The sequence below is a fragment of the Cygnus atratus genome, chromosome 1, assembly GCF_013377495.2.
Source record: "Cygnus atratus isolate AKBS03 ecotype Queensland, Australia chromosome 1, CAtr_DNAZoo_HiC_assembly, whole genome shotgun sequence".
Lineage (NCBI taxonomy): Eukaryota > Metazoa > Chordata > Aves > Anseriformes > Anatidae > Cygnus > Cygnus atratus.
This window is the reverse complement of record NC_066362.1, coordinates 137,871,182-137,899,076: the sequence shown is the minus strand read 5'-3', so window position 1 is coordinate 137,899,076 and position 27,895 is coordinate 137,871,182. Positions and strand designations below refer to the sequence as shown.

Here is a 27,895-nt window from a genome sequence, read left to right as displayed (position 1 = left end):
TTTGCCTAGATACAAGTACATCACAGCTTCTGCTGTCCCCAGCGAATGCTTTGGACAAAAAATACACCTTTTACCACATTTCATCTTGTATCTGAAGCCTTTCTACAACAGTTCTACACACTCTAAAGTAAATGACATTAAATATGCTTCCTACACACCGATTCCTATATTTAATTTATCTAAAGACTCCCTATTAATAGCATTAAGATATAAAAGTGTCATGAACACAATAGCTAGCCTTTCTCTCTCCTTCCTCCCCAGCCCAGGTTTTGATGAAAAAAAATGCGTGGTCTTCTCTTGGTATGTGAAGCATATGTTCTGTCAGATTTCCCTACTACACAATTTTATTGTGGTCTAGAGAAAGAGACTAAGACAATACATTCTAAGGAGTCTAGTTACAGGTTGTGTCTTATTTATTGGCAAAGAACAGTACTGCAAAAGAAAAATTAACTGCTGCTAGTTTCAAATGGATTTTGTCCTCAGCAGATTTTGGATTTTGTCTGTTTTTATGCTGTTATAATTTTTTGTTAGATTAGACACGTTACTAGGACAGTGAGAAAATACAGATCCAAAATCAATGATCATACTGAACACCAGACATCTTTTCCACAACTAAAGTTTTGAATTAATGTTGCATCCTTCAAGAACCTTAATTATCTAGACTTTTTCATGACCTACCTTTCTTACCACTGTGAAATTCCCTGTTTCTTTACCCATTTGAGATTGAACTCCTAGGTACTGCCTCCCCTTTAACCCTAGTCTAAAATCATAAAACCTGCACATAGCTTTGGATCAAGTAGTGCATCACCTGTTTGTAACAACTGAAATACAAAAGCAGACAATGACCATTTAAAATGTGTGGTGTGTCCCCCCCTGGCCCCCCCCAAATAAGCACCTACTGATTACTCTAAAAGAATTTGCTTACACTACAAAAGACTTACAATATAAAGTTATTTTTAAGATCAACATAGAGTAAAACCATAATGAAAAATAGAGGGAAACATAATAAAGAGAACACATTCATGAAGAAAGATATTTGCATAATCAGAATGCAAATATTTGACATACAACATACAGAACAAAATGAGATAAACAGTTCTACTTTCTTCAGAAACTGTTCAAGCAGTACATTTCTCTTACAGTTACAAATCACTCCCTTAAAAACCTATCCTGATAAATACCTTTCCCTGTGAAATCAGTATTCCCCGTAGTGTGTCAAACCCAACTGAGGGTCCTTGGCCAGTTTCATCCAATCTTCCTTCAAGATCAAACATTGGAATGCAAGGACAGAATAGTTCAGAAATGTGATGCAACAGCAGAAGCCTGTTTCTCAACGAAATGATGGGTATTTCCTGTAGATGATTGTACTCCATAGGAACCTGTAATAAGGCAACAATACCAAATAATAATTTAGAATTATTATACACTTCATTTTATTAAAGAGAACAACTTAAGATTTGTAGGCGAATTTGTATTAAAATTCACATATTGCTTATCCACCCTGTCAAAACTTAATACAGAGTCCAGTTGTGTCTAAAAAATATTCATAGCACATTAATAGTAATCAACTAGACTGAAAGTGCCTGCAAGTATTAGAAACATGACAGTTAGACTATTGATGTTATCCCAAATTTTACAATTATTTTTATCCATAAATAAACATACATTATCACTAGACCCAGGCATTATGCACCATCATTACAGTTGAAAAACTGAATGTTCAAAAACCAAACTTCTCAATGCGAGGCAAACAATGATGAACCCCACTTGGAAGATCCTCACTGGTAGAATACAGAATTAAAATTCCCTCCAATTTACTGCTCAGTATTGGATTACCAACTGAATCTTTCTCATCGCAGAAAATTAGAATCTTTCTTTGGAAATAAGGAAGTTAAACAATGGCTCAAAACAAATCAAACCACACCAAACTGATGCAGGGATTTAGAAAGGAAATATGTCTGCTAGAAGATCAACAATAAGAATACTAAGTACATTTAGAATCTGAACGTAGTAAGCCGAAAGTATTACCTGCGTAGGGAGCTTGCCAGCATTTGCAGGTTTACTGGTTGACCATGCTAAAGTATGTGCTGAGCCACAGGCTACCCTGTTTATCTTTTTGCCCTGAAGTGCTGCAACCAAGCGCGGTCTTTGGATGGCATTAGTTGTTCCGTCCCCAAGCTGCCCTTCATCATTATCTCCCCATGTATACACCTCCCCTAAACCAATAAAAGTAATTAATTCTGAAGCCAAGACAGAAGTTTATAAAATTTTATTTTAAAAAAAATCAGACAAACTATTTAACCAAATGAGGCCCTCAACTGTAATTAAGATTTCCAGTACTGTAGTCACCCTGAAAACCACTATCTGTTGCAGGTAAAAATCAAATGACACAATTACATCCCTACAGCAGCTAGTATTAGATGCATCTATTTCTTCATAGTGTGTACAACAAAGTTCTGCTTTGTTGCGGAGTAGTAGGAAACAGTAGGAAATGGCAGACCAGAAGAATACTAATGGATACATCAGAAAAGAGTCTGGTCTTGATCAGTTTCACAGCAAAAAAAAAAAAAAAGATATTAAAAAAGAATTAGAAAAGACTTAACATTTTGTATAAGAGAAGAGAGCCTATAACAGCTGTATTATTAGAGTGGACATTACAATGGGTGTTTACTGCTGGAAGATTAGAAAATCCTTTTTAAAATATCAACCTCATTTCCAAGCATTCATTTTCTACAGCTATCTCCTATTTCACTAGCATCTATAACACCCACTTATTGTGCAGACTTGTTAGTTAAATTCAGGAGTGAGTCTGCTGCAAAGAATATCTTGTATCTCAACCTACTCTATAAGAAGCCGTATTGTTTGCACAATGCTTCATTTACCAGGTTAGAACACCTCAACAGGTAAAGAAAACCTGCAAAAACACTAAATCCATTCATTCAACTCCTTGACGAACTTGCAATAACTTTTAGAGCTCTGTATTTTTCTTTGACTGTCAGTATTTATGAAACTTAACTCAATTTTTATCAATTAAAAGCCTTCAGTTATTTTTAAGTGATCACTGTAAATCAATAACATACTTTCTACTCAAGATTTATGCAACATCTGCAAACAAAATATGCCCATGCACATAAAGGACCAGTATTTTTAACACGGACAGCCTACCAACATCTGACTAAAAAAATGTATTTCCCCTCCAAATGCAGTACTAAGTAATGTATCTGATTTTTATACCATCTTCAGTGCAGCAAACACAGTGTAAAGACCCCGTAGCAATTGCAATGACTTTCTTTCCTTGCAATCCCTGCACTTGTCGTGGTCTTCTAACGTGGTCATCAGATCCATGGCCTAGCCGATGATAATCTCCTTTTCCCCTGCACAGAGAAGGTAAAACATTTTAAAACTCTGTTTTAATTTTAGAAGAAAATATGAGGACAGACTGTGTTTGATATTAGGCCTGTAGATTTATTTATAAATAGTCCAACAACCAAAAACATTCGATATTTAGCGGAAACAATACGGCTCTGTCTCCAATTATTCAACATGAATCAACCCCAGCTCATATGGCATGGATGTGATTCTGCTGACAGAGTAAAGAATACTTAAAACCCCACTACATGGTTCCTGCTTATGCTGTGCAGGTCCTTACACCACATTTGCATGTGTATTTTGTTTCTTCTAAAAGTGTCAAGGCCAAGGATTAGAAGCATCCAATTGCAAAAAACAATAAGTTCACTGACCTCAGAGACTGGAATGATAACTAACGTAAGATATTTACCAGGTATATACTGCTCCAGATTTGGTAAGAGCCACAGAAAATTGCGATCCACATTCTACTTTAACCACTCCAAGGCCTGTGAGGGAATCGATCTAGGAAAATAATAGCAAAATAAATCAAAATTAATTAAGGAAGCTATAGTTTCATCAACTGCCTTGTATTTAGGAATGTCTTAAGTCAAATAGGATGTGTAAGTGTTAAAGTGTCTATGTGTATGCTTATGAATTAAAATATGTATATAGATCATTTAACAGAATTCCACTCCTTTCATCTTTCCACTATTTACTACTTAAACATTCAAAAGAAGCTCAGACTTGGAAAATTGTTTAAGATCTTATCTAGTATTTTACCTGCAGTAATTGCTGCTTAGTAAAAACAGTAAGGTCCTGTCTCCAAATTCTTAACATTAATCATCCCTAGCTCCTCTGACATTGGATGTGATTCTGCTGACAGCAAAAAAATACTTAAACCTGCAGTACACCGTTCCTACTCACTGTGTAGGTCCTCATGTCATTTTACCATCAATGCTATGGGACTGATGATTTATGAGACAAACAAGCTACTTTCATATTGTGTTGCATCATGCAATAAAAATCTTACTTGGGATAGTCTGGTAGACTCTGTCCTTTGGGAAACGGAATGTGGACACCTTTATCTACATAAAAGGTGTGATTCTGGACTAAGAATCTAAAACACACTGCGCACAGGTATACACTTACATTACTCTCCAACACAAACACTGCTCATCTCTGTTTCAAGTGCTGATACTTGAATTGATGTTGATATTGACTTGAATTGATAACGTACAGAGAAAGTATGACATGAGGTAGTATTACGCAACTTTATTAACAAAAGGAAGCATGGACAGCAGGTTAAGGGAGGTGATTCTTCCCCTCTACTCTGCTCTTGTGAAACCCCACCTGGAGCACTGTGTTCAGCTCTGAGGCCCCCAGCACAAGAACACCACAGACCTATTAAAACAAGTCCAGAGGAAGGCCACGAGGATGATCAAGAGACTGGAGCACCTCTCCTGTGAAGACAGGCTGAGGGAGTTGGGGTTGTTCAGCCCAGAGAAGAGAAGGTTCTTCTCCACCTCCCAGTACCTAAAGGGGGCCTACAGGAAAGCTGGGGAGGGACTCTTTGTCAGGGGGTGTAGTGACAGGACAAGGAGTAATTGCTTTAAGCTAAAAAACTGTAGGTCTATATTAGATAAAAGGAAGAAATTCTTCACTCTGACGGTGGTGAGGCCCTGGAACAGGCTGCCCAGAGAAGCTGTGGATGCCCCATCCCTGGAGGTGTTCAAGGCCAGGCTGGATGGGGCTTTGGGCAACCTGGTCTGGTGGGAGGTGTCCCTGCCCATGGCGGGGGGTTGGAACTGGATGGTCTTTAAGGTCCCTTCCAACCCAAACCATTCTGTGATTCTATGAAATATAAAGATTTCTTGGGAAAAATCTAACCTTCTGAGAGGAACCAAAGTTAAAATAAGAAATATTCCTGGAGCCACCAATTTCATCAAAAAGAAAAACAAAGGACAACTTTATCAGTCAGCACAAAACTTGAAGACCAGTCATTGTATCCTACAAATCCCATTATTAACAACAGAAGAAATCTGATGTCCCAAGTAGGTGGAAGTTTGCATATGTTAATGAATCTGTTTTCAGTGTTCTCTACTAACCTCATGGCTTCTAAAACGATGAAAAAATTATGTTCAAATACCTTCATTGGTACTTTACAGCCATCACTGCCTCCTCTCCCAAGTTTTCCATAATCTCCATCACCCCAGGACCAGACTGTATCATCATCAGTAAGGCATAATGTCTGTGCATCTCCGCTGCCACAGGCTATGTCAATCACACGATAGCCCTGGAGAGCTTCCACCTGTAAAGCAATCACCAGTTCTTGTTTACAACAAAAGACTCAGTCATTTAGTTTCATAAAAGACGACAAACCCAACTTGGAAAGGTGCTTCACTGGAATTGTGGGTCTGAAGTACCACAGGATCATGCAAATAAATTCAAGTCAAAGGCCTTTGCTCTATTCAAACCAACAAAATGAAAGCTGACTACACATTTTAAAATACTGGATTATTCTTTTTCCTTGGTTGACAAGTTAAATTTTTCACTGAAGAAGTCAAGGAAAATAACTCATACAAAACATGTAAGGTTTTCAAAGACTATATTCTGTTCACATAATTTCAGATTCTATGGTTCGCTATTGTATATAGCGCTTATTTCCCAATAGCCTTTTAGGAGTTTACGATTTCCTAGCACTTGCATTATCTGAATTTAACCAACATCTTAACTTCTGAAATGCTGCCATCTAGTGATGAGGTATGGAATTGGGAATAACAAAGTAAAAGGATACTTACCACACAAACTGCATCCTCCCAGTCCACACCCCTACTTGAAATACGGGATTAGAGGTAGCCTAATCCATCATCCACAACTTCACACACTTCAAACTCATCTACAGACTAGCTACCTTCATAATAACCAAGAAAATGGGGTGAGGAGGGGGTGGGGATGAAGGGAAGGGGAGGATGTATAACAAAGGTGGGTAGACCTTGTTTTTGGGAGCAGGGGAATGAGAACATCTGGTTCTTTTCAGTGCAAAGTATTTATGCGAAGGGAGTGCAGGCAGCTAAAGTGCATTTAAGATACTTACCACTCCCACATCTCCACCCAAACTGGAAGTGACAATAGCATGTAAATCTGTACCAACTGTAAACTGCTATGTCCTTTACACACTCTAGAGATGTTGTTTTGCTTGACAGGGAGAGTTAAACAAATTACTAATAAGCTGCTTAGTGATCTCTAGTAAAGCTTTACAGCTCTACTTTCACTTCATTCTTTCAATCCATTCCTGTTTTCTAAAGCAACAGGACGTTTCCTACAAACGTATGCTGCCACTTCTTCCTTTTATTCTTTATACGTAGAAATTGGAAAAGTTACAAATCGGAAGTTAAGAGCTGAACTAAGACCATATAGAATTCCAAACATTTCATACCAGTTTAGGTTTTAGTTGGTCCTCACTATCTCCATGCCCAAGGCGTCCGTATCTTCCCTTTCCCCATGTAAAAAGGTCTCCTGCAGCTGTAATGCATGCACTGTGTGCTCCTCCAGCTGCAATGTCAACCACTTCTATACCTCTCAGAGATTCAATTACACGAGGACGATCACAAGGGCTGAAATGAAAATAATTGTTCTGACAGAACTTTTAGGATAGACCATTCACATACACCAATGTACAGAGAGCTTTATAAAATGAGTACAAGGGAATCTACTTCAGAATTTAATTTTGTTCCAGTTTAACATCCTCAAGATTTGTGTTTCATTATTCATTCAGAAATATTAATTAATTAATAAGACAGAATTATTTTACCATATGTTATACTAAAGAATTACAGGTTAAGTGAAACTACAGAAGCGTTTACACTGGAAAATCAGTCCAATTTAACACTAGAAATTTTGATAATGTATATTGCATTGGACTGCTTTTCTCCATGGACTTAAACATTCCTTTTTCTTTTTGGTTCAGAATATCGTTGTCTCAAACACAACAGAATTTCGCCTTTAACATAGGAAACAATGCATATGAACAGCAAAAAAAGAACGGCAGTTTTGCTCCCTCCTAAAGTGCCATGAAGTTCCACATACCCACAAGATAAATTCCAAAGGAAATCCACTGGTCTTTGGCATCTACAGATGTGCTGGAATACAGTATCTACTCATAGAAATCCAAGCAACTTTACCTGATGAGTATTTTGTAGTTCTCCAATCTAAAAAAATACCTTCCCATACCAGTAATTAACACTTCAACATACAGACTCACGTAACACTTAAATACATTGCAACTATAATAGATACCCATTAGCAGTTTTACAAAATAACACCTCAAAGCATTACCTTCGGTTTCCATGACCAAGTTTACCATCTTCTGCTTCACCCCAAGAATAAACTTCTCCCTCAGAAGACAATGCCAAACAGTGCTTTCCTCCTGAGTTCACTGCGACTTTCTTTATAAACACGTGCTGAATGGATTCCAGTAAAGTTGGAGTAGAAACTGACTCTGTTCCTCCAATTCCAAGCCTACCACCTGCTCCGTATCCAGTGGCATACAGCTTTAAAATGAAGAATACAATTCAAGTTCTTTTATGCCTTGAAGAACATTCACTAGAACTGTAGAGAAGAACTCTTAATGAATGTATACTAAAATATAATTAAAGAAAAGCCTGGAAAAAACAGCTTTTTGCTTGCCTCTATACCCTTATACCCTCTTCTGGAATTTTCCAGAATGTGTATATCAACAGCAAGAGGTTTTTCCTTTCAAAGTAAGAGTGGCTTTGTTTTTTATGATTTAATGTAAGTGAGCAACATCAGTACATGTTCTATACTGAAGTTCCTGAACATATGGAAGAATAGGGATTTCTTGAGCTTTCATATTGGTGCTGATAGTGCTACAGAACACACACTAGTCTAAGGACAAAGACAAAAGTTGAAACAAAGGTTACATTCTTTTTCTTACTAGATCAACATAGATGGATAAGGTAGGCTGGCTTTGGGCAACAAATTCTTCATTAAATCTGAAGCAGAAACAGCTGGCTGCAAAGAAACACAAACTCCTCCAGTATGCATACCTCTTCTCCCCCTTTGCGGGTACCATATTTATCATCTAAGGCCTCTTACTCATGTCATCTCTACTGCATAGACACTAATTTCTTTTGCTTTCAGAGATGACCTGACACATATTTAATTAAATTCTTCATAATCACTTTGTTTGTGCTTAGCTTTAAAGCCTTGAGCTTCCCTTTAAGACCTCAAGAAGGCTTTACATTTCCAGAAACTATCTACTTTCCCAATTCTACAAGCTGGTTCAGAAAGAAAGAGAAAATTCTACCTACATATGCAACTGTGACTTAATTTTGTTAATCAACTGTTCTACACTCACAGGAGGTATTTCCCATGGCAATTCAGATTATCTTTCCAAGCGAAACAAGGAGCACTCAGTAGCTGGAGGTAGCATGCAACTATTCAGTTTCACAAGAGGAATTTACGCTAGCCTGCTCCAAAATTCCCTGTCAGGTATATGTAAACACATTCTGAAAAACAATTTTCCACACTTCTTTTTACTGCAATACAATCTAACCTCAATCAAGGAAATACTAAGCACAGCAATTTCTTGTCACCAGTTTCAATCTGTGTCGCCAAAAAATTGATCAGTGAAATATGATTATATAATTATGCAAAGAAAAGTCTGCTCTAGGTTTTCAAGCTTTATGAAAAATACAAGTTTCATAATAAAAAAGATAAAATGGTTTGCACATATTCCCCTTAAAATAAGAACTTTTTAAAAAAGGTTTTACATTTTCAAAGTTTCTAAATCCTATGCCATAAGCCACAGTCTCTAGTCTGCTAGGCATTTAATTTTCCTTCCCCCAGGAACATTCAATTACCTGTACCTGAATGTAGAACACATGAAATTTAGTACCTCTGATGCCAGGAATGAAAATAAGGCTACGTTCAAGTCAATATGAGCTGTCACTGATCTAATGAATTTTACTTTAAATCCTAATGTTGATTTTGTAAAAGTATCGAGAAACCATAACTTTGTGTGATAGCATCACAAAATCATGTATCACCCACAGGTTTCTTTCAAGCATTACTACTGTAGTTCTCTTTCTTCCTTGCAATAGGCACATATAAACACAGTTGCTTCTTCCAATTCCATCCCATACATACACTTTTTAAACACAGTACCGCTTTTTACCCTTCTTGTCTATCCAAAACGTATTTGTCTCAACACAATGACGTCAAGCAATTAATCCATTCCTTATCCTTTTGTGAATCATTAACAAGGATGATACTGACTGCTTAGGACAGAAACATTAATCTAGTGATACACTATAGTGAAACTGTTACAAAAAGTCTAGCTAAAAATCTCAATCACATCCTCCACACAAAGTTGCCATCTGTATCAAAATTAAGATGTTTTCAAATTCACAAACTTATTTTTTTCTCTTATGCCTAACCCTAAATCTTTGCATGGCACACCTTTCCACTGAGGGTTTAAGCATCTACAAATTAAATCCTGCAATATCTAACTTAAAGGCATTTAGCTAGCCCTGAACAACCTAGGGAGACCATCACCATCACATTTTACTCTCTGTACTGTTTTATGGGACTCTATGAGCCTATTGTTTTTATTCTTCTTTGTTTTCCAAAAATCTGCTCACAGCTCTGAATTGAAAACTAAAATATTCATGTCTTGTTTCACGCATTTAATGCTATAGCACATTGAAGTCCTGTGTTGTACAGGCAGAGTTGGTACAGTTTAATTTCATTTTAAAATATATTTAATTAATTAAATGGGGATACACATATTACTACTGATTTAGCCAAACTCATTCTGAATAATAGGATGAAATTTTTAAAGGGAGTTTAACAAACATTTATTTATTGTATGCTTACTTTTCCATCAGCAGTCACTGCAAACAGAGTCTGTTCACCACCGATTAATTGCACTGGTCTAAGAGTAGCAAGAGCTTCACATGGAGTTGGGACTTTGACTTTTGCCCCTTCAATCCCACCAAGTTGTCCTCTGTGATTATGACCCCAACCATAAATAGTTCCACTGCCTCCAGCTGAAAGTGTCCAATCGTCAGGTCGTCTACATAAAATTTGAAATAAAAAGTTATAAAAGAGCTTCTAGAAAGTCACAAAAAAAGTTGTTTGTTGCATGAGAGTGAAGCATCACAAGACAAAACAAGTGACAGTTGAAAGAAATAACCTATTCATCCACTGGACAAGCTGTTCATCCTGTTCTCTCTTAAAGACATCATGGCACTCATGAAGAACATCCATATTTTCATTATCTGCCATTAATTCTCGGATTTTCTTTGCCACCTGTAAAATATTTTGGATTAAACAACGTTATTCCAATTACCAGCTACTCCTATCATAGTCATAAAACAATTCAAATCTCAGCATATTCCTTTAAATGAAACATTTTCACATGTTCCATAAGCTATTTAAAATATTCCTGCAATACCTCATCGAGGAAAAGGCGAGGTAATGGAGTCCTTTTATCAAGAGCCACAGCAACCCTGGATGCCATACAATATCTTCTGAACCAAGCCCATTTGTGTGTCTCTGCACAGCAAGGGAGAGTGTCCAATTCTAGATCACAAGCAAGAGCCACAAGCACCTGCAGACAAACAAAACGGACATAATGGATGCATCAAAAATGTGTAATAAAGAGTAATATGCATTTGATGTAGTAGAACAGCTCATAGACCAGTAGGGCATGAACACAGTCTCAAAAAATGTGAAGTACAGGGGACATCAAGAGCTATCCATGTCCATTACTCTCATTGAATGGGCAGTATCAAGTGTACCCAGACGATCTCACACAGTTAGATATCTAATTTCCTCCTCCAATCCAACAATTTTCACAACACCCCTGTGAAAAACACCTCCTAGATTAATTATCTTTTCAACATCAAATGCCATATGCTGAACTTTTTACCTTCCATTTCTAAACTAAGTATCTTTCCTCTAATGAAATCAATTTAGTTTACTGGTGAAGTTGGTGAACAATAGATTACTTCTCTGTAAAACCTTTTACTTAAAGAATTTCTTTAAGATAGGTAAATCCTCTTATTTTAACTCTTACTACAGGGGAAGCTTTTTTAGCCTTATTATTCTTGTTGCTCTTCTCTAGACCTCCTCAGCTCATTTCTTTGCACTTTGAAGTATGAGGCCCCAAACTGAAGACCATTCCTTTTAAGGCATTTTTATTTGTTCCAACCAGAGGTCAACACCACCTTCAGGGTATTTAAACAGATAAATAAAAATATACAATACTCCTGTTAGGAAAACTCAGAAATCAGTTGTCAAAAACAGTTTCAGCTGTAGCCTACTACACTTTCAAACGTTTTTCCTGATCTTTTATTTGTATATTTGATTCTCCTTTTAGAAGTGGCATTCTGATTTTTTTTTTTATGCAACTTCATCTCTATGAGTTCAGACCCATTTTTCAAAATTCACTAAGAGCAACCTTTACAAGAATTTTCTCTATCACTACTAGGTGCTCACCTAGTATCACAAAAAATTCCAGAAAAACATGTGTAATGAATTCTTTACTGATTGTATCCCATTACCTTAAAGAAAGGGCTGTGGAGCAGTTGTTTGCCACCTCTCACAATAGGGTCTTCATAGTCAAACTGTCGCTGCAAAGCTTCTGGAAGACCTTTAACCAACGCAGCTAAAGCACTCCCTGTGAAACTCTAAGAGAAACCGCAGAACAAGAAAATTTGTCTATGAATTACAAGAAGTTTAGATAACCATGACAAAAAATTAGTAACTTAACGAACTACAGTTAGTTATGTGAAGAATCGTTTCCAAATACAGAAGTATTTATATCATTTTTGACAATTCCAAAATCACATAGACACAAAACTGGTATTAGTTGTTTTTTTTTTTTCTTTCCTAAAATGGAGTCCCTTTACAGGTACTTACACACCTGTGAAAGTAGGCTATTCATATGCACATTTCCTATTTTGTGGTTAACAATAAAAGCCTTTTACAGCAGGGCCAGCATTTTTAATGCTTTGCATATATCTTAATGTGAAAAATGTTAGAGAAGAGCATCGCTGCCTGCTTACCAAAGCTCGTGTTTCCCCATCGTTATCCCCAAGAATCCGGTTGATGTTAATAGACTGGCCAAATTCTGTTGTGAGCAGTTTCCGTAGTCTCTGCAAAGCCCACATTCTGTGGCCAGCAGCTAAAGAAATATAAGCACACAAAACCCAGAATTACTTTAAACAATCATTTTAACTTCAAACAAGCAGACTTAAATTTAAGACTTACACCTACCTAAGGCACTCAGCTGAGCACAAGCTGCAAGAGAAGCTGCCAAGCGAGGAACTATACTCCTGTTGGAAGCAAAATTTAAGCGAAAATCCAACAAACATGTAACCAAATCCATTGAGGGACATGAAAGAATGCAACGATCTGAGAGAAGGTCTTTGGGGCCTGCAAGAAACAAAAAGTAAAACATAAAATAAAGTAAGAAAATAGAAGGTGGAGAAGATTTGCCCTTGGACTGACATAAGAACGGAACAAGGGCAGGATTTAGCTGACCAAACGCAGCAGTCTACAGTGCTGGTCTACATCTGAGTTGGTCTATTCCACCTCCCTTTGAAGGGGCAGGAAAGAAGAGGCACTTTCATGACATAGAATCATAGAATGTCTTGAGTTGGAAGGGACCCACAAGGATCAAGTTCAACTTGTGACGCCACACAAGGCAGCTCTTAGGATTTAAACCATATATCTAAGAGCATTAGCCAAATGCTTCTTCAACAACAACTGGTTTGGGGTTATGACCATGAGGAGCTTATTCCAGTGCTTGACCACCCTCCTCTCAGTGAAGAACTTTTTCCTAATATCCAATCTGAACTTCCCCCAACTCAGATTTAAGCCGTTCCCTTGCATCCTATCACCAATCACAACACAGTTCACCTAATCCCAAAGGCTCATTAGAAAAAAATTCACATGAATTATGCCTCAGAAGTAACCTCTCTTCACTGATGGAGAGGCAAACTACAGCAATTACAAAAATATTTCTCTCTCTCCTTTATGTACAAGTACACCTCTCAGGACTTTGTTGAAAACTTTTCCCAGGTATGAAAAATTTTTCATACTATGAATATAAATAATTAAAACTTCAGCATGTAAATATTTAGACTGTGGAATAAATTTAATTGTAGAAACTGAACTAGTAAATATACTCTCTCATCCTTATGTAAACGCGATGATCTTACCTGCAGCTGGCATGATAGGGTAAACAGTGAATCGCCATCCCCATCCGTTTACGGAGCCATCACTGATGAACTTCCATTTCAGTTCATCCCCTGGAATTCGCAACTCACTAGACCAATCTGACCACTCTCGACCTGTTACAGCAGGTAACATGAACATATTCACGTATACTGACTGAGCCAATGCAAGCCACTCACCAAGAGTAACTTCCCTCTATGATTATGTCTTGTAAACATCACATAAATACACTCCAAAAGAAAAAGGTATGTGGAGCACATGAACATAACTATAAAGATGCTACGTTAACAAAACTTAAGTCTTAAACAGTTCAATTAGCACTTCTAACATATGTTCTCAGTGCTTTTAATACCTCTTTCAAAAAAACAATTATGAAGCCTTACTAGAATCCATTGTTCTGTTTTCAAATTGCAAGAATTTTCAAGTTTCTTTCATGCTAATTTTTAGTACGTTGCAACAGATTTTTGTAAGCTTCAGGTCTCTTTCCAACCAAAATCAGCTCAATAATGAAACACATGAACATGTGCAACTGAAGCAGGTTGAGGGAAAAATTGGTGAGCAGTAAAAGCCCACATCATGAGTGTTCAGAATTGTTAAGCATAGGCAGTAACTACTTAGACCCTTGCACACGATGTAATGTATGGTTAGGTTCAATGTAAAATTTGATGAGATTAAAAATATTCCTCCATCATCTCCTGAAAAATCAACAGCACTTTAAAATGAAATTACAGATAATATGATAAAAGATGTGAAGATTTTATGTAGTGTTAGTTAAATAGATCAGAGCAGAAAACAGAAAGAGAGAGCCTAGATTGTATTTTGGGCATTCAACAACAGAAGAGCATTTGTCTTGACTGTAAAAAAGCTCAAATTTCTATAATTATTACTTGAAAGAGACAAAACCTAGCTAAGGAGTATCATTTCACAATTGTTTTTCCAATTTGTTAAAATATGCTTTGATTATACAGAAATTCACATATGGTGCCATGGGTGCTAGTAATTAATTTTTTACACTCTAACTGCTCTTCGGAAAAGCAATCTTTCATGTCTGTATGTAGATCATACAGTGGTTGGGTTTTTTTTTAGTTTAAAATAGAATATCAATTTACATAGTTTTTCCTCTTTGTTATTGGTATATCCCTGACAAGGAGTAAGTCACGGCGGTACATTTAATTCAGCGTTTAACAGCAAATCACACAAGACACTTTTGAAAAGCACCTGATCGGACGGAAACAATTCTGTTGACACCATCCATGATGGTGAGTGGATCATGACGCCGCTCTGTAGAACACTGGCGATCAAATTCTACTCTCAGTCCCTCAGCACCTAAACAGCAACAAAGAATTTACACACTTCTACAGAGCAATCGATACCACAAAAAAATGCAGTATTTTAGAAATCCACATGAAATCAAATGCAAATGTTTGGAAGCCACAGTGCTCATTAATAAAAATGAGAACGTGGACTTGCTTTGGTTTAATGACATTGTTTGTCTAACATCTCTTTGAAAGACTTACATCGTAGAGAGCTCATGTGAATTGAGCTAGGAGAGAAGATTATATTCAGAACATTCCCAACTGAAGTTGCCGTAGCAAAAAAAAAAAAAAAAAAGTATTTACAGTTAAGACAAATATCAAAAGATACAGGCAATAGAGAATTAAGTACCAGATAACATACTGAAGGAAGCACTAAATGAAAATACAGCATAGAAAGGAAAAAAGTATTTCCTAGTGATCAAGGCTGAAAGACAGTTCAGTTCTTCTGAAAGACAGGTTCAGTTACTGACCCTGAAAACAACTCAGGTCATTCTCAGCTTTGTAACTGAACGGAAAATAGCAGTAATATATAGCTGCAGAGAAATGGTGTACAGAACTCAGTCACAGACAGAGAAACCAAACTTGAGTAAACGTATATTTCACAGGACTGAGATGTTCATGCAGTATACGAGTGTTTTAAGAAATATTTTATTATAGCAACAGGATACATAGTATTACTTTAAAAGTAATACTTTTGTATCTTTGTATGTATTGTTGTTTGTATTGTAATGTTGATCTGGTAGAATGGGTCTAGAGGAGAGCTATGAAGTTGATCAGAGGGCTGGAGCACCTCTCCTAGTAAGAAAGGCTGAGAGGGCTAGGGATGTTCAGCTTACAGAAGAGAAGGCTCCAGGGTGACCTCATTGCAGTTTTTCAATACTTAAAGGGGGCTTATAAAAAGATGGAGAGCAACTTTTTGCTCAGGCAGACAACGATAGGACAAGGGGTAATGGTTTTAAACTAAACTTCCTAACTTCAGATTAGAGGTCAGGAAGAAATTCTTCACTCAGAGGGTGGTGAGGCACTGAACAAGTTGCCTAGAGAGGCTGTGGATGCCCCATCTCTGGAGGTGTTTGAGGCCAGGTTGGATGAGGCCCTGGGCAACCTGACCTAGTGGGTGGCATCTCTGTCCATGGCAGAGGGGTTGGAACTAGATGGTCTTTAAGGCCCCCTTCCAACCCAAGCTGTTCTATGATTCTATGTTTCTATGAAAAGTTCTACACACATTTTTGTAAGCGGAGGAAAAATTTATGCATGTAGGCTTGCAAGTAACCGAATTTTAGTAACATAACTCTAGGAATTCTATACCTGGTATTTTAACTGTGCCACTAGAAGATGTATCATCAGTATATGGATGGCTGCTTTCTACCACAACTGGTTGCGATGAAAGACGACCACTTTGTGAATCAGTTGCCACATCTTCTAACTCAGTAACACATAGCTCCAACAACATATCAGCAACCTAATAAAAAAAAAGACAAACCTCAAATCAAGCTTACAAAAAGTATGTATGGTTAGCCCAAGAAATCTAAAGCCAACTACCCTTCTTCCTGAATTTAAAAAAAAAAAAAAATTTCCTCGCTAAAGCTTGAAAACTTTTAAAACTAGAAGCCAAACACCATAATTCTCTTATAAGTAAACGCCAGAATAAATAATATTTTTCCCTCACAGAAAAAATAAACTAAAGCATAACTAAATCATAGGCCAAGAGATTAGTGAAAGATGTAATCTTTTAACCAAAATGTAACATTAAAACATATAATTTAGAGAGAACAGGACTCATTTTTAAAGAGCAGTTTCAAATAAAAATTCTGACTCTGGAGGAAAGAAAAAAGTTGTTTAGCCACTCACTATTAATGCTAGAAGGAAAAATGGTGATATGTTAGTGCATATATACTGTGCATTTCATTGGGGTGGGAGGGGAATAACTATCTCAAATCCAGAACAGGGGTATACATATAGCTGATCATAATAAGGAATTTAAAAACTTGAAAAAAATTAACAGTTCCAGAAATGCCACCTTATTACTCCTACACTAATCACATCAGTTAGGGTCTCACACAATCCTGGTTTACTAGGACAGATATACCCTATTTTATTTTATTTTTTTAAGTGTAGCTGTCTTGTCATTTATATCATTTATTTTAAAAAACTCTGAATTCAATATATGATCCTTATCAGAATCATTATTTACCTTTTTGGGTAGTGAAGCCAAGTTTAAAAAAGGAACACAAGCACCAGCTTTGCATCATTTCCAACATTTCAAAGCAGTGTTTAAAGCAGTCCAAAGCCATAAATGAACTACATCATATAAAGATCTTAAAACAAACTCATCATACTCATTAGAAAAATATTTCAAGGGTAAAGCTGAAAAATGTTAAACAACTTTCAGTTCATTCCTACTAGCAGACATTATATAAAACATTTATGATTTGTCCCATTCTTTTGTATAGCTGTTAGCATCCAGGGTTAGAACATCTATTAATTGTCTCTTAGCTGTCCCAAGGAAACCCACACCCATGGATACTTTGTAAATAGTTATAAGCTTCAGTGCATCAAATATAAACCTTAAAAATCAAGAACTATATATTCTTAACACTGACGTTTTAGCTAGCAATAATGACTGCACAAATTTGAGAAATTAAATTTGAGAAGTTAAGTGTAATTTGAGAAGTTAAGTGTAAAACAAAACCAACATAAAACTTTTTAAACTAACATTCTGGAGATTCATCAAATAGGGTTTGGTTAATTCAGCTTCATGGTTTGCCAGCATGACAAACCAAGGAAATATACTGATATTTATTGCAAATATATATGTTCATATAGTATTTCCATTAAAATCATTGAGGCTCACATACATGAAGTTCAACTCTAATTTTCATGCTCAATAAGCTTCTCAGTAAATCAAACTACATTTACAATACAAGACTACATACAATACAAGAAAAATTTCTAGTAAGCTAAGAATAAAAAGGACAGTTAAAATGCAAGATAAACAAAACCTGACCTGTGGGTAAGCTGTGCCCATGCCAGACAGAACAGCTGAGAGAACATCTCTTCCCTTTTCACCTGCTCGGTTGGACACAGCAAGCTTTAGCAGGTCAACCATGACTCGCGTGTCATCTGGTACTAAGAGACTAGTAAATTCATCCAAGTACTGAGGTTCCGGGCCAGATACTTTACTTTGGCTTTCTACGTCCTACAAAACAAAGATTGCAGAAAGATTGACAGTGCAAAGATGAAAGAGGCATCTCACCGAATCTAAACGCAGTAATTTGTCTGAAGAAGTCTGAAGGTACTTTAAGACAATTTGTAATTCTGGGTTTACATGGGCCCAGAATTAGTCTACTGTTAAACCTGTTTCTCACGTGGAAATGCTCTCCTAAAACTAACCTTGTTCAGCTTTGGAAAAGGAAGTAATAATAATTACTGTCTTTTAATATACTTCAAAAATGCAGTCATATATAGAATAACTAAAAGTACTAAAACAGCACAAGTGCTCAATAAAAACACTGAAAGGACTTAATTATTAAGAAAGGCATTGACAACATTACTTCTTTGGTTTTTGTCATGGTTTCTGCAATAATACTGGCAGCTCCAGGATCATCTGTGACTGGAATGAAAGGACGGGAAGAGGCAGCAGCAGCTGAGGGAGTTACAGCAGATGGCGTCACAGCATCTTCTGAAGAAACAACCTAGCCAAAATGAACAGTAAGTAACAAAGGCTGCAACAAGATACTGTAAATCCTTTAGGAGTCTAATTATTTGTTTGAAGGGTTTATGTTCAAAGTCAGCAGCAATTCAAAAACAGACATAAATTCAAATACAACGGATTCACTCCCTGTTTTTCTGGATTCTATTTTATATTCATGGCAAACCAGCCCTGACCCCTGCAAATGCCAGCTGCTACAAAAACATGATAAAGCATGAGTGCCTGCAGAAGAGTCTGCAGTGCAGAAGACGACCCCAAGCACTGCATGTTAAAAGCCTGGGATAGAAAGATCTTCAGTAGCAAGCTTTTCCTTTTTTCTGCTTCTATTAGCAGTTGGGCATCAAGAGAGTAAAATTTCATTCAAGCTCTCCTGTCTACATTCATTAATATAAATTTACGAGTTATGTTCCATTAAGTAATTCTTGAAGATTCCCCTAATCCAGACTTTTTTTTTTTTAATGATCACTCCTGTAAAGTTACGTTGATATCTGGTCAAATAATTAATATTTTAAAATCAACTTTAAAATACTACAAAAAAATCATAATTGCCTTTTAATGACATACTACATTCTCAAAGTTCTCAATTGATTTCAGTCTAAAATCTTAGTTTTTCCAAATCTGACACGCACAGCATACTCACTCCAGAGATCATAGTACAAAAGAATTGTTTAATCTCTGCTACTATCAGACTAAATACTGAGCAGCATTTTTCAGCTTTACTGTTAAATGATGTTTGAAAATTCATTTGATACTACCTCCCCTCTCCTGTCCTGCCATGGATTTGGGCTCAGCCTCTCTTCTATATCTCCTACAAGCATGCATTCATCTCCATTTGCAGGGCTCCCTGTAGACGTGGCATCTGATGGGGGGGCTGGCGATGAAGAGGGACATTCTACTGGTGCAATCATACTTGCAGGCATCAATGCTCCAACAACTGCATCCCTGAAATCATTTAAGACAGATGAACATAAACCTAATTATACTCCCTTGTTGAACTAGAAAAAAAATATTAGCCTGTCTAAATAAAATAACCAAAGGTTTCCAGGCTCTGGAATTTACAGAGTAGTTTATCTCCATCCTTCAAGTCCGATGGTTAAATGCTGTTTCTTAAGGCCACACTATTTTACGTAAGTTCCTCTTCATAAATTTTAGCACAAGTACTCTCTTCTCTACCAACAAGGAGGGCACAGTAAAGTTTTATTATTCTTTTCACCCTGTCCCCCACTGCTTCTTCCACTTCATCTATCACAGTTTAGTTATGCTCCTTTTACATGGTTTACTTGAGCATTCTTGAATAAACAATTGTTTTTCCCCAGGTACTGGAAGTTTCTCATTCTGAAGAAACCATAACATCATAAAGCTAACAGGAACATCAAAAGATAATTTCAATGAAGCTTGGCCCCATCCTGAGGATTCCGAATTGGTAAAACCATTTGTATTTGACTCAACAGGCACTAAAAGAAAGCAAGCTATATCATTCACTGCTTAAGACACAAGAACACCTGAATGCCTACCTGGCATACATAATTTGTAACGCCATCAGAATATGAGATAGTGCCTGCTGTTTGGCAACATTCCCATCAAGCGACAGGAGAATCTTAGCAAGGGAAGGGCGATTCGGCTTTGAACTGTTTGCACCACTGATTTTGTTACTGGCAGCAGAAGAATCTGCATCTGAAGGAACACCTGAATTAAGGAGAAAAAAGAGAAAGCAAGCATTTTTTATACTTTATCTAATTTCTTGGTAAATCATTAAAGATCACATATCACAGTGTGGCTGAGGCTGTCAGGGCCCTCTGGAGGCCGCCAGGCCCAAGCCCTGCCCCAGCAGGGCCACCCAGCGCAGGCTGCCCAGGCCCATCTCCAGGCGGCTTTTGGAGATCCCCAAGGAGGAGACCCCACAGCCTCTCTGGGCAGCCTGTGCCAGGGCTCTGTCACACAGTAAAGGTGACTGTAAATCTAAGTCTACAGGAAATTTTTAAACTGCGGTTCCTACAGCTGCAATATTAAAGTGAATACTGAGGCTTTTCAGCAACTGCTTTTCATAAAATGAAGTGTTCCACCTTGTTACTTAGTCACGAACAATAGGGTAATACAGATAAATATTTTCTCTATTGGAATCTAAAACAAGTTTTTCTTAAACAGAAATTTCCCCAACATTAATATTTATTAGGTACCCTTGCAATTCTAAACAAATATTCTATTATGCAGTTTTTGATCTTGTTTTAAATACCCTTGTTTTGAAAGAAATTAATTAGCAAAATACTGGCCCTTTTATATTCAGCACAAAAACATCGCTTTCTTGCCTCCCTAATTCTTAGCCACCTACTTTAGGAAAAAAAAAGTAACAGTAGCACAGAATTTAAGCAAAAGATAATGTAAGAAGACCAATATTACGGTAGCATCCATCTACTACTATCTTCATAAAACTCTGTCCCAGAATAAAGACAGACTTTGGGGCATTTGATAACGTTTGCTGCATTTTAATTGCCTGAAGAACAACAAACATTCAAACTAATGTTACTTCTGAACAAGCCCTTTATAACTTCCATTTTCAAGAAGAGGGTTTGTTTTTTAGGGCAGGAATGTTTTTTGTTCATTTTTCTCCTCTTTTTGTCTTTTTTTTTTTAAAGACACTTTTCTTTTTGCACTCTTCTATCAACTGTTAAACCACAAACACACAACCAACTCTACAGTGGCATACAGAAAACATAAGGCGATGAATACGAACCAAGATAAGAAGCACCTAAAGGGTCCCTCGCTGTCTGGAAAAGTACTGGTTCATGAACAGATGGTGTAGCTACATCCACTGTTGTCCAAGCTACACTGTGGGAAGATCCACAAGCAACCCGGGTGATTTTCTGGCCTTCCAAGCCCTGTACAAGAGTGGGCTTTCTATTGACTGTAGTCGTTCCATTGCCTTGCTGCCCATGGTCATTGTCACCCCAAGCGTAAACCTGCCAATAAACATTTTTATTTATTACTTTGTCTCACTGATTGCCTCATTTAATTGTTTTCTTTAAAATTTCTGCAGATAAATTTTAGTGATTTGTATTATTAACCCAAGATAATTTATAGAACTTATTGCCATGACTTATTTTTTTATTTTTAAATAATGCAGGAACTACCATACATTTAAAAAATGAAAGCAGTCCTTTATCAGGTGATTCAAAAATTACTGCAGATTCATAAATCATCAGTTGATACATAAATTATTCAATGTTCACAGCGAACAATTAAACTAAAAGAATTAGTTGCATATTAATTACACTGGAGATCTCAATCAATACTATGATAATGACAATGCTGGATCACAGCAGAAGCAGCTATCCAAATACTATGACTACTGCTTCATTTTTAGAGTGAGAAGCAAGAAACAGATCATGTAGATAATCCACAAACTAAGAAAATACAGCAAAAACTACTAAAGCAACACTTGAAGTCCAACGGTAATATGGAGGGTAATGTATTTTAAGTTATAATAAATGCTTGTATTTATTCAGGACTTTAAAAAGCAAATAAATATAGTGAGAAAATTTTCTTCTATTTAATCAGCACTGATGCTATTATATGCTATTATGATGCTATTATATGATGCTCTTCTTCAACAGTTTAATTTCTTTCTGGATCAAGGATAAGGGGAAGCATACCTGTCCAGTGTCAGTAACGGCTAGACAATGGAGCGCACCTACTGCCACGTGCACGATCTTTTTACCCCTCAATCCTTCCACTACTTGCGGCTTTCTGACATGCACATCAGTACCGTGGCCTAGCCTGAAGTAATCTCCCTTACCCCTAAAACAGATAGAAAAATAAAAGGACAATTACACTGTTTGCACATTCCTTTGTCAATGCAGTTTCCAAAATCAATACTCCTCAGTTATCGTTGGGTAAATGATACATGCTCATCACATGTATATGTACACATATACAAAGGATACGAAATATAACTCTAATACTAAGACCCCATTTCTTTTCACCTCAGTATAGAACAGGCATCATTTATGACTATTTTTTGTATATATTGCAGCTGCAGTTGTATACTTACAAAATTCATTTGTTAAGTCTGTTTGGACGAGCTTATACTATTGAAGATGCACCTAAAAATAACAGACCATTTACCAAGTTGACTCGAAAAAAAAAAAATACAAAAACTACCATATTGGCAGAACTGACATTTTTCACACTACTGCAAGCCTCAATATAGGTTCTCAAGCCTCCATAGTTTATCTAGTCTTGTAAAATTGTCATACAGAAGCTAAAACTGCACTAAAAACATTACCATAGACAAAAAGTAACAAACACCTTAAAAACTCTCTAATAATGTCAGTGAAGACGAAGAAAACAGACTTCTTCCACTGTGTTTTTAGTAACCATTCACTCAGTTCTGCAGCTCAGTACTACCAATACCAATTTCTCAACAAAAGATGTTACTGTACATCACATTCACCTCCAGTATATTATTGCCTACCTAAAGGCACAACACAGAAGTTAGGATTTTGCCCTCAAATCGATACAAACTCATGAAGATAAGAAAAGTGAGAAGGAATTCAGTCATCCTAAAGTACAGACATGCACAGCAGAAAGACAAAAAATCCCACTGTAATCCTGTCATGAAGTGTCATAAATAGCTGTAGATTTTACAACTAAAAGTAACAGTGTTAAGACAAAGAGGGGGAAGGAGAGAATGAACAAGAATTCTGCAAAGCATTCTTAAAGACTGCCAAATTCCCTTTCCTCTTACTCCTTTTGTCACTGCAGTAACTTAAAATAAGGGGAAAAGTTAGAGAGATAAATACAGCTTCCAGTAGCCACTCAGAAACGACAACTCTCCTAAAAGCATTTCTCCCTTTTAAGAAGAGAAGCAACTTATAAAAATAGAAGTTTTGTGGATTTCTCTATGTATTATTCATCAATCGCTGATATATAAAACAAAAATGATCATTTTACATCTTCTTGGCTTTGATATACATCAAACAGGTCACGGCCTTATTACACAAAGATGGGGTAAGACCTTGAGATGGGTAGGGCTCTGAGGTTGATCTGCCACTCAGGAAACTCAAAAATTTTACAAAAGGTTTATAAACTTAAAAAGCCAGGTTTGTGTTCATAACAAAGCAGAAGTCAACAGATAAAGAGAAGAAAAATAAAAAGGATCGTTACTGACAACTCAGCGGCTTTCTGAGCAGCAATGAACTCTGCAATGTCCGATGTGCTTCCAACACAGTCCTTTCCATCTCTCAGTACTAAGTTACTCTTATTTCCTTACTTTATTATATCCTTATTCTATTTTAACTGTAGGCTACATACTCCATGCTACAATTCTCATATTCTCTTTTTCCCAGTCAGCTCCAAAGTCTAAAATTAACATTTCTTTGCATGCGTCATTGTTCCTAAGAGGGAATGACCTTCCGCTTCCTCCACTAATTCAGTGAGACCCAGGCATCCTAACAAAGTACAACAGACAACTCAGCATGCTACAAGACAGTAACTGAATAGATCAGAGCTTGTCGCAAAGAGATTCCAATCTAAAAGACGAAGTCAGCACACAGATAAGGCACAGATGGGGTTAAGATGAACAAAGAGCAGTAAATACAACACATACTTAGCAATTGCTTTGTTAATATTTTCCAGCATATTTAACGTACCACGTCCATACCACTCCTGACTTGGTCAGTGCCAACGAGAACTGTGCACCACACTCAATCTGACAAACGCCTTGGCCGTTTAGTCTTTCAATGTTCTGAGGAATGTTGCATCCTTCACTTCCTCCTCGGCCCAGTTTTCCAAAATCACCATCACCCCAAGAAAACACCAAACCTAACAAACACCAAACTGCAGGTCAAACAATGATCACAGTATTCCTACGTGCCAGAAAGCTTCTGGAACAAGACATTCCTACCTTCGTCTGTCAAAGCGAGGGTCTGAGCATCTCTGCTTCCACAAGCAACCTGAATTACTCTGTGGCCAAGGAGCACTTTAACCTACAAAACACAAAAAAAAAAAAAAGATGTTTCAAAGAGATTCATTGTATTTTAAAACTTTTACAAACATTTTCAAGCTCTTACAATTAATCTTGTTCTTTATGTCCAGCCTGAGCATGCTATTTAGGAAAGCTTTAATCAAGCCCTGCTTAGTCAATATCCAACACTGCTCAGTGACAACAGTAACTTCCAGCTGTGTGTCAAAGCAGATGCATGACACGAATGTTCAGAACAGCACGAGCTGCTCTGAATCATTTTCCAAGACAAAGCCAGAGAAACTGGATCAGGTTGTTCAGCCTGGAGAAGAGAAAGCTACAGGGAGATCATACGGTGGCTTTCCAGTACCTAAAGGGGGCCTACAGGAAAGCTGGGAGGGACTCTTTGTTGGGCAGTAGAGTGATAGGACAAGGGGTAATGGCTTTAAACTAAAAGAGGGTAGGTTTAGATGAGATATTACGAGGACATCCTTCACTCAGAGGGTGGTGAGGCACTGGAACAGGTTGCCCAGAGAAGCTGTGGATGCCCCGTCCCTGAAGGTGTTCAGGACCAGGTTGGATGGGGCTTTGAGCAAGGAGCCTCTGCCCACAGCAGGGGGGTTTGAATTATATGATCTTTAAGGTCTCTTCCAGTCCTAATCATTCTGTGATTCTTGGTCCTTCTGAAATACCTTGCATCTTATTAGAGGTATGTGCACCAAAACCTGATCAGATCGCTCCAAAATGATGTCTTCATACTGCTTTTACAGTTTTGGCTTTGCTTTACTTTTATCAGTTACTAAACAAACACTCACATTTCATCAGAGATGAGAAACATTTACTTTACCATCTTAGGTTTCAGCTGTGTAGTATTATCTCCATGTCCTAGCCTTCCATATTCTCCAAGACCCCATGTATACAGTTCACCACTAGACGTAATGGCAGCACTGTGGGAACTGCCACAAGCAATATCGCGGATGCGTTTGGTTTTCAATGCTTCTATCAGTCTGGGCTTATCACAGTTCCTAAAGATAGTGAGTAAAGAGTACACCATTGCATCACTTGTGGAAGAGGTAAACAGTACATCAAGCTCTATAACCTCAAAAAATATTTGAGTAAAACTAACAGTAACCTGAAGATAAAATAAAATGCAACTTAAGATTCCAAGATTTATCCTGTAGTAGCACCATACATTTTATATTTATACTGTTTTAAGGTACTCCAATGGTTTTGTTTTGATTTTAATTCTTTTAAGCATGTACACTGCAAAACTTCGGTGACAAAACTAAAATACCAAAACGATGAATCAATTAAAAAGAAGATAAAGTGAAAACTGATATCCTATCATTACCCAAGGTTGAGCAATTTGTTCGGTGCAATTATTTCTCCACCCTGATGACACAGAGCAGACCATAAGATTAAAAGATGACGTTTCCATCCCAATTTTGCTTGTTAATAAGAGAGAAACCAGAACTGGAATTTATTGTCAGGCTTCTGTAAGAGTACTAGAAACATTTACTATTCACATCACAACAATATACTTTGAATTTAGGGAAGAGTTTCAACTCAAGAGGGTTTTCTAATATTGACTGTATCAGAGCCAGTATTCATGTTTTATAAACACACATATGGCTTTTGGAAAGTTAGCTCCCAACAAACGCCCATGGTAAGAATTCCAAGTCTCTCTGTGAATACATCACAGAAAACATGAGGCAGTTGACCAATGAAATAATACTGCTCTAATCTGGACTTCCGTTTTTATAGACTTGACTGATACCCCCTCAAGAATATTTGTGTGTCATCATATATTAAACATCTGAGTTGAGCACTGTCGTTTTCGATGTATTCTGAGCAACATTTCAGAATATACCAGAATGATAAACAAAGATTTCTCCATTGCTTATGTCTATGTCTTTTTTCTTTCAAAACTTTGTTCCATGTCGCATACAATCCTGACAAATTTAAATTTTCCTTACCATTGTCATGTGGACAACTGAACTGTCTTCTACCGAAAAGTAAGAAACTTATTTCTGACTAAAAAGTTTGTGATTAGAAGTCTAAGAATAGGGCTACAAAATAGTTGCAGACTTGCAGACTGTCACAGCTCAGGAATGGAAAACCACTACAGTTTTACACATCAGGCTAGATCAGTAATCCTTACCTCATAACACTAACCAAAAACTTCATGTCCAGAAGTATACTTTTTCACCAATAACTTTCAAAAATACTAATAAAGACTTTTCTACTGAATATATTATTTCCAAGTATTAAATTAAAATTAATTGAATGCTTCCTTATTAAATGACTGAAACTGCTACAAATTCTGCACTGTAAATTGTCATACTCTGCTGAGAAAGTCTTTTTGGACACAATTTTTTATTCCTATTACATTAAGAACCCTGTAATTGTCAAAGGTGGTGGTTAGTCGTGCTATGACATGCAATAGCAATGCTCTCTCTCACTGAAACACAGATAAAATTGGTATCCTTACATTCGACTGAAGTGACCAAGTTTTCCATCATCTCCTTCGCCCCATGAAAATATCTTTCCATCAACAGTTAATGCCATAGCATGCCGGCCACCTGAAAGTAAACACAAATTTAAACATTGAAGCAGGCAGAGGTCTAGCAAAAATCTCAGAAATTTGATACTGCTTTGTTTCTACAACTTATTTGTATGAGCCTTTCTACCCAACACATGTTAGTCACATTCTAAGCAGCTTTTGTATGATTTAATTTAAAACACAAAACAATTGTGAACGTAGACTTCTTGGCACATTAAAAAGAAAAAAAAATAATCACTTAATTTGTTATTTTCAATGCTGCAAGGAAAATAAAAAACAGTATCAAACACACTATTTAGCAGTATTCAAAAAAAAATGAAAATACTTTCTCTGGATCAGACTGCATAAACTTTTCCAGCAATTAAGAATTTGGGTATGTTCAAAATTCAGATTTTACCATCAGACTTGCAGAATTTAACACTCTCTACTTATTAAAAATAAAAAAATAAAATGAAATATGCTGGGGCATCACAGCACCCAAGAAACTGCGAAACAACTTCTATTTTTAGGCTTAATATGTTCTGTTTATGTATGTAAGCATAGCAATAGCCAGTACCTGAGTGAACAGCCACCTTCTTTACAACATAGTTACTGAGAGCTGTAATCTGGCGAGGAATAGGCACAGTTCCACTAGATATTCCTAAACCCAACCTTCCATTTGTAGCTTCTCCACAGGCATACACTTTACCCTCTACAGTCACTAAAATAGGGAAAAAAAAACAGTTTGTAAT

General features: G+C 36.9%; 1 protein-coding gene across 1 annotated transcript in view; it reads right to left on the bottom strand.

Moving 5' to 3' along the window:
• The window catches only part of HERC2 (HECT and RLD domain containing E3 ubiquitin protein ligase 2), a 114,825-nt gene that overhangs the window by 14,658 nt on the left and 72,272 nt on the right, over nucleotides 1-27,895 (bottom strand). Inside the window, exons 59-85 of the mRNA XM_035558099.2 lie at nucleotides 27,721-27,864; nucleotides 27,093-27,183; nucleotides 25,449-25,626; nucleotides 24,545-24,626; nucleotides 24,291-24,462; nucleotides 22,293-22,437; nucleotides 21,374-21,599; nucleotides 20,157-20,328; nucleotides 19,398-19,584; nucleotides 18,485-18,625; nucleotides 17,938-18,129; nucleotides 16,239-16,392; nucleotides 14,833-14,940; nucleotides 13,599-13,730; nucleotides 12,652-12,810; nucleotides 12,441-12,559; nucleotides 11,937-12,062; nucleotides 10,826-10,981; nucleotides 10,565-10,680; nucleotides 10,246-10,444; nucleotides 7,684-7,898; nucleotides 6,785-6,962; nucleotides 5,495-5,656; nucleotides 3,779-3,870; nucleotides 3,235-3,374; nucleotides 2,029-2,216; nucleotides 1,182-1,379 (exon numbers count right to left, since the gene is read on the bottom strand). Coding sequence (XP_035413992.1) covers nucleotides 1,182-1,379; nucleotides 2,029-2,216; nucleotides 3,235-3,374; nucleotides 3,779-3,870; nucleotides 5,495-5,656; nucleotides 6,785-6,962; nucleotides 7,684-7,898; nucleotides 10,246-10,444; nucleotides 10,565-10,680; nucleotides 10,826-10,981; nucleotides 11,937-12,062; nucleotides 12,441-12,559; nucleotides 12,652-12,810; nucleotides 13,599-13,730; nucleotides 14,833-14,940; nucleotides 16,239-16,392; nucleotides 17,938-18,129; nucleotides 18,485-18,625; nucleotides 19,398-19,584; nucleotides 20,157-20,328; nucleotides 21,374-21,599; nucleotides 22,293-22,437; nucleotides 24,291-24,462; nucleotides 24,545-24,626; nucleotides 25,449-25,626; nucleotides 27,093-27,183; nucleotides 27,721-27,864 — 4,172 coding nt within the window. The remainder of the gene's footprint in view (nucleotides 1-1,181; nucleotides 1,380-2,028; nucleotides 2,217-3,234; nucleotides 3,375-3,778; nucleotides 3,871-5,494; nucleotides 5,657-6,784; nucleotides 6,963-7,683; nucleotides 7,899-10,245; nucleotides 10,445-10,564; nucleotides 10,681-10,825; nucleotides 10,982-11,936; nucleotides 12,063-12,440; nucleotides 12,560-12,651; nucleotides 12,811-13,598; nucleotides 13,731-14,832; nucleotides 14,941-16,238; nucleotides 16,393-17,937; nucleotides 18,130-18,484; nucleotides 18,626-19,397; nucleotides 19,585-20,156; nucleotides 20,329-21,373; nucleotides 21,600-22,292; nucleotides 22,438-24,290; nucleotides 24,463-24,544; nucleotides 24,627-25,448; nucleotides 25,627-27,092; nucleotides 27,184-27,720; nucleotides 27,865-27,895) is intronic.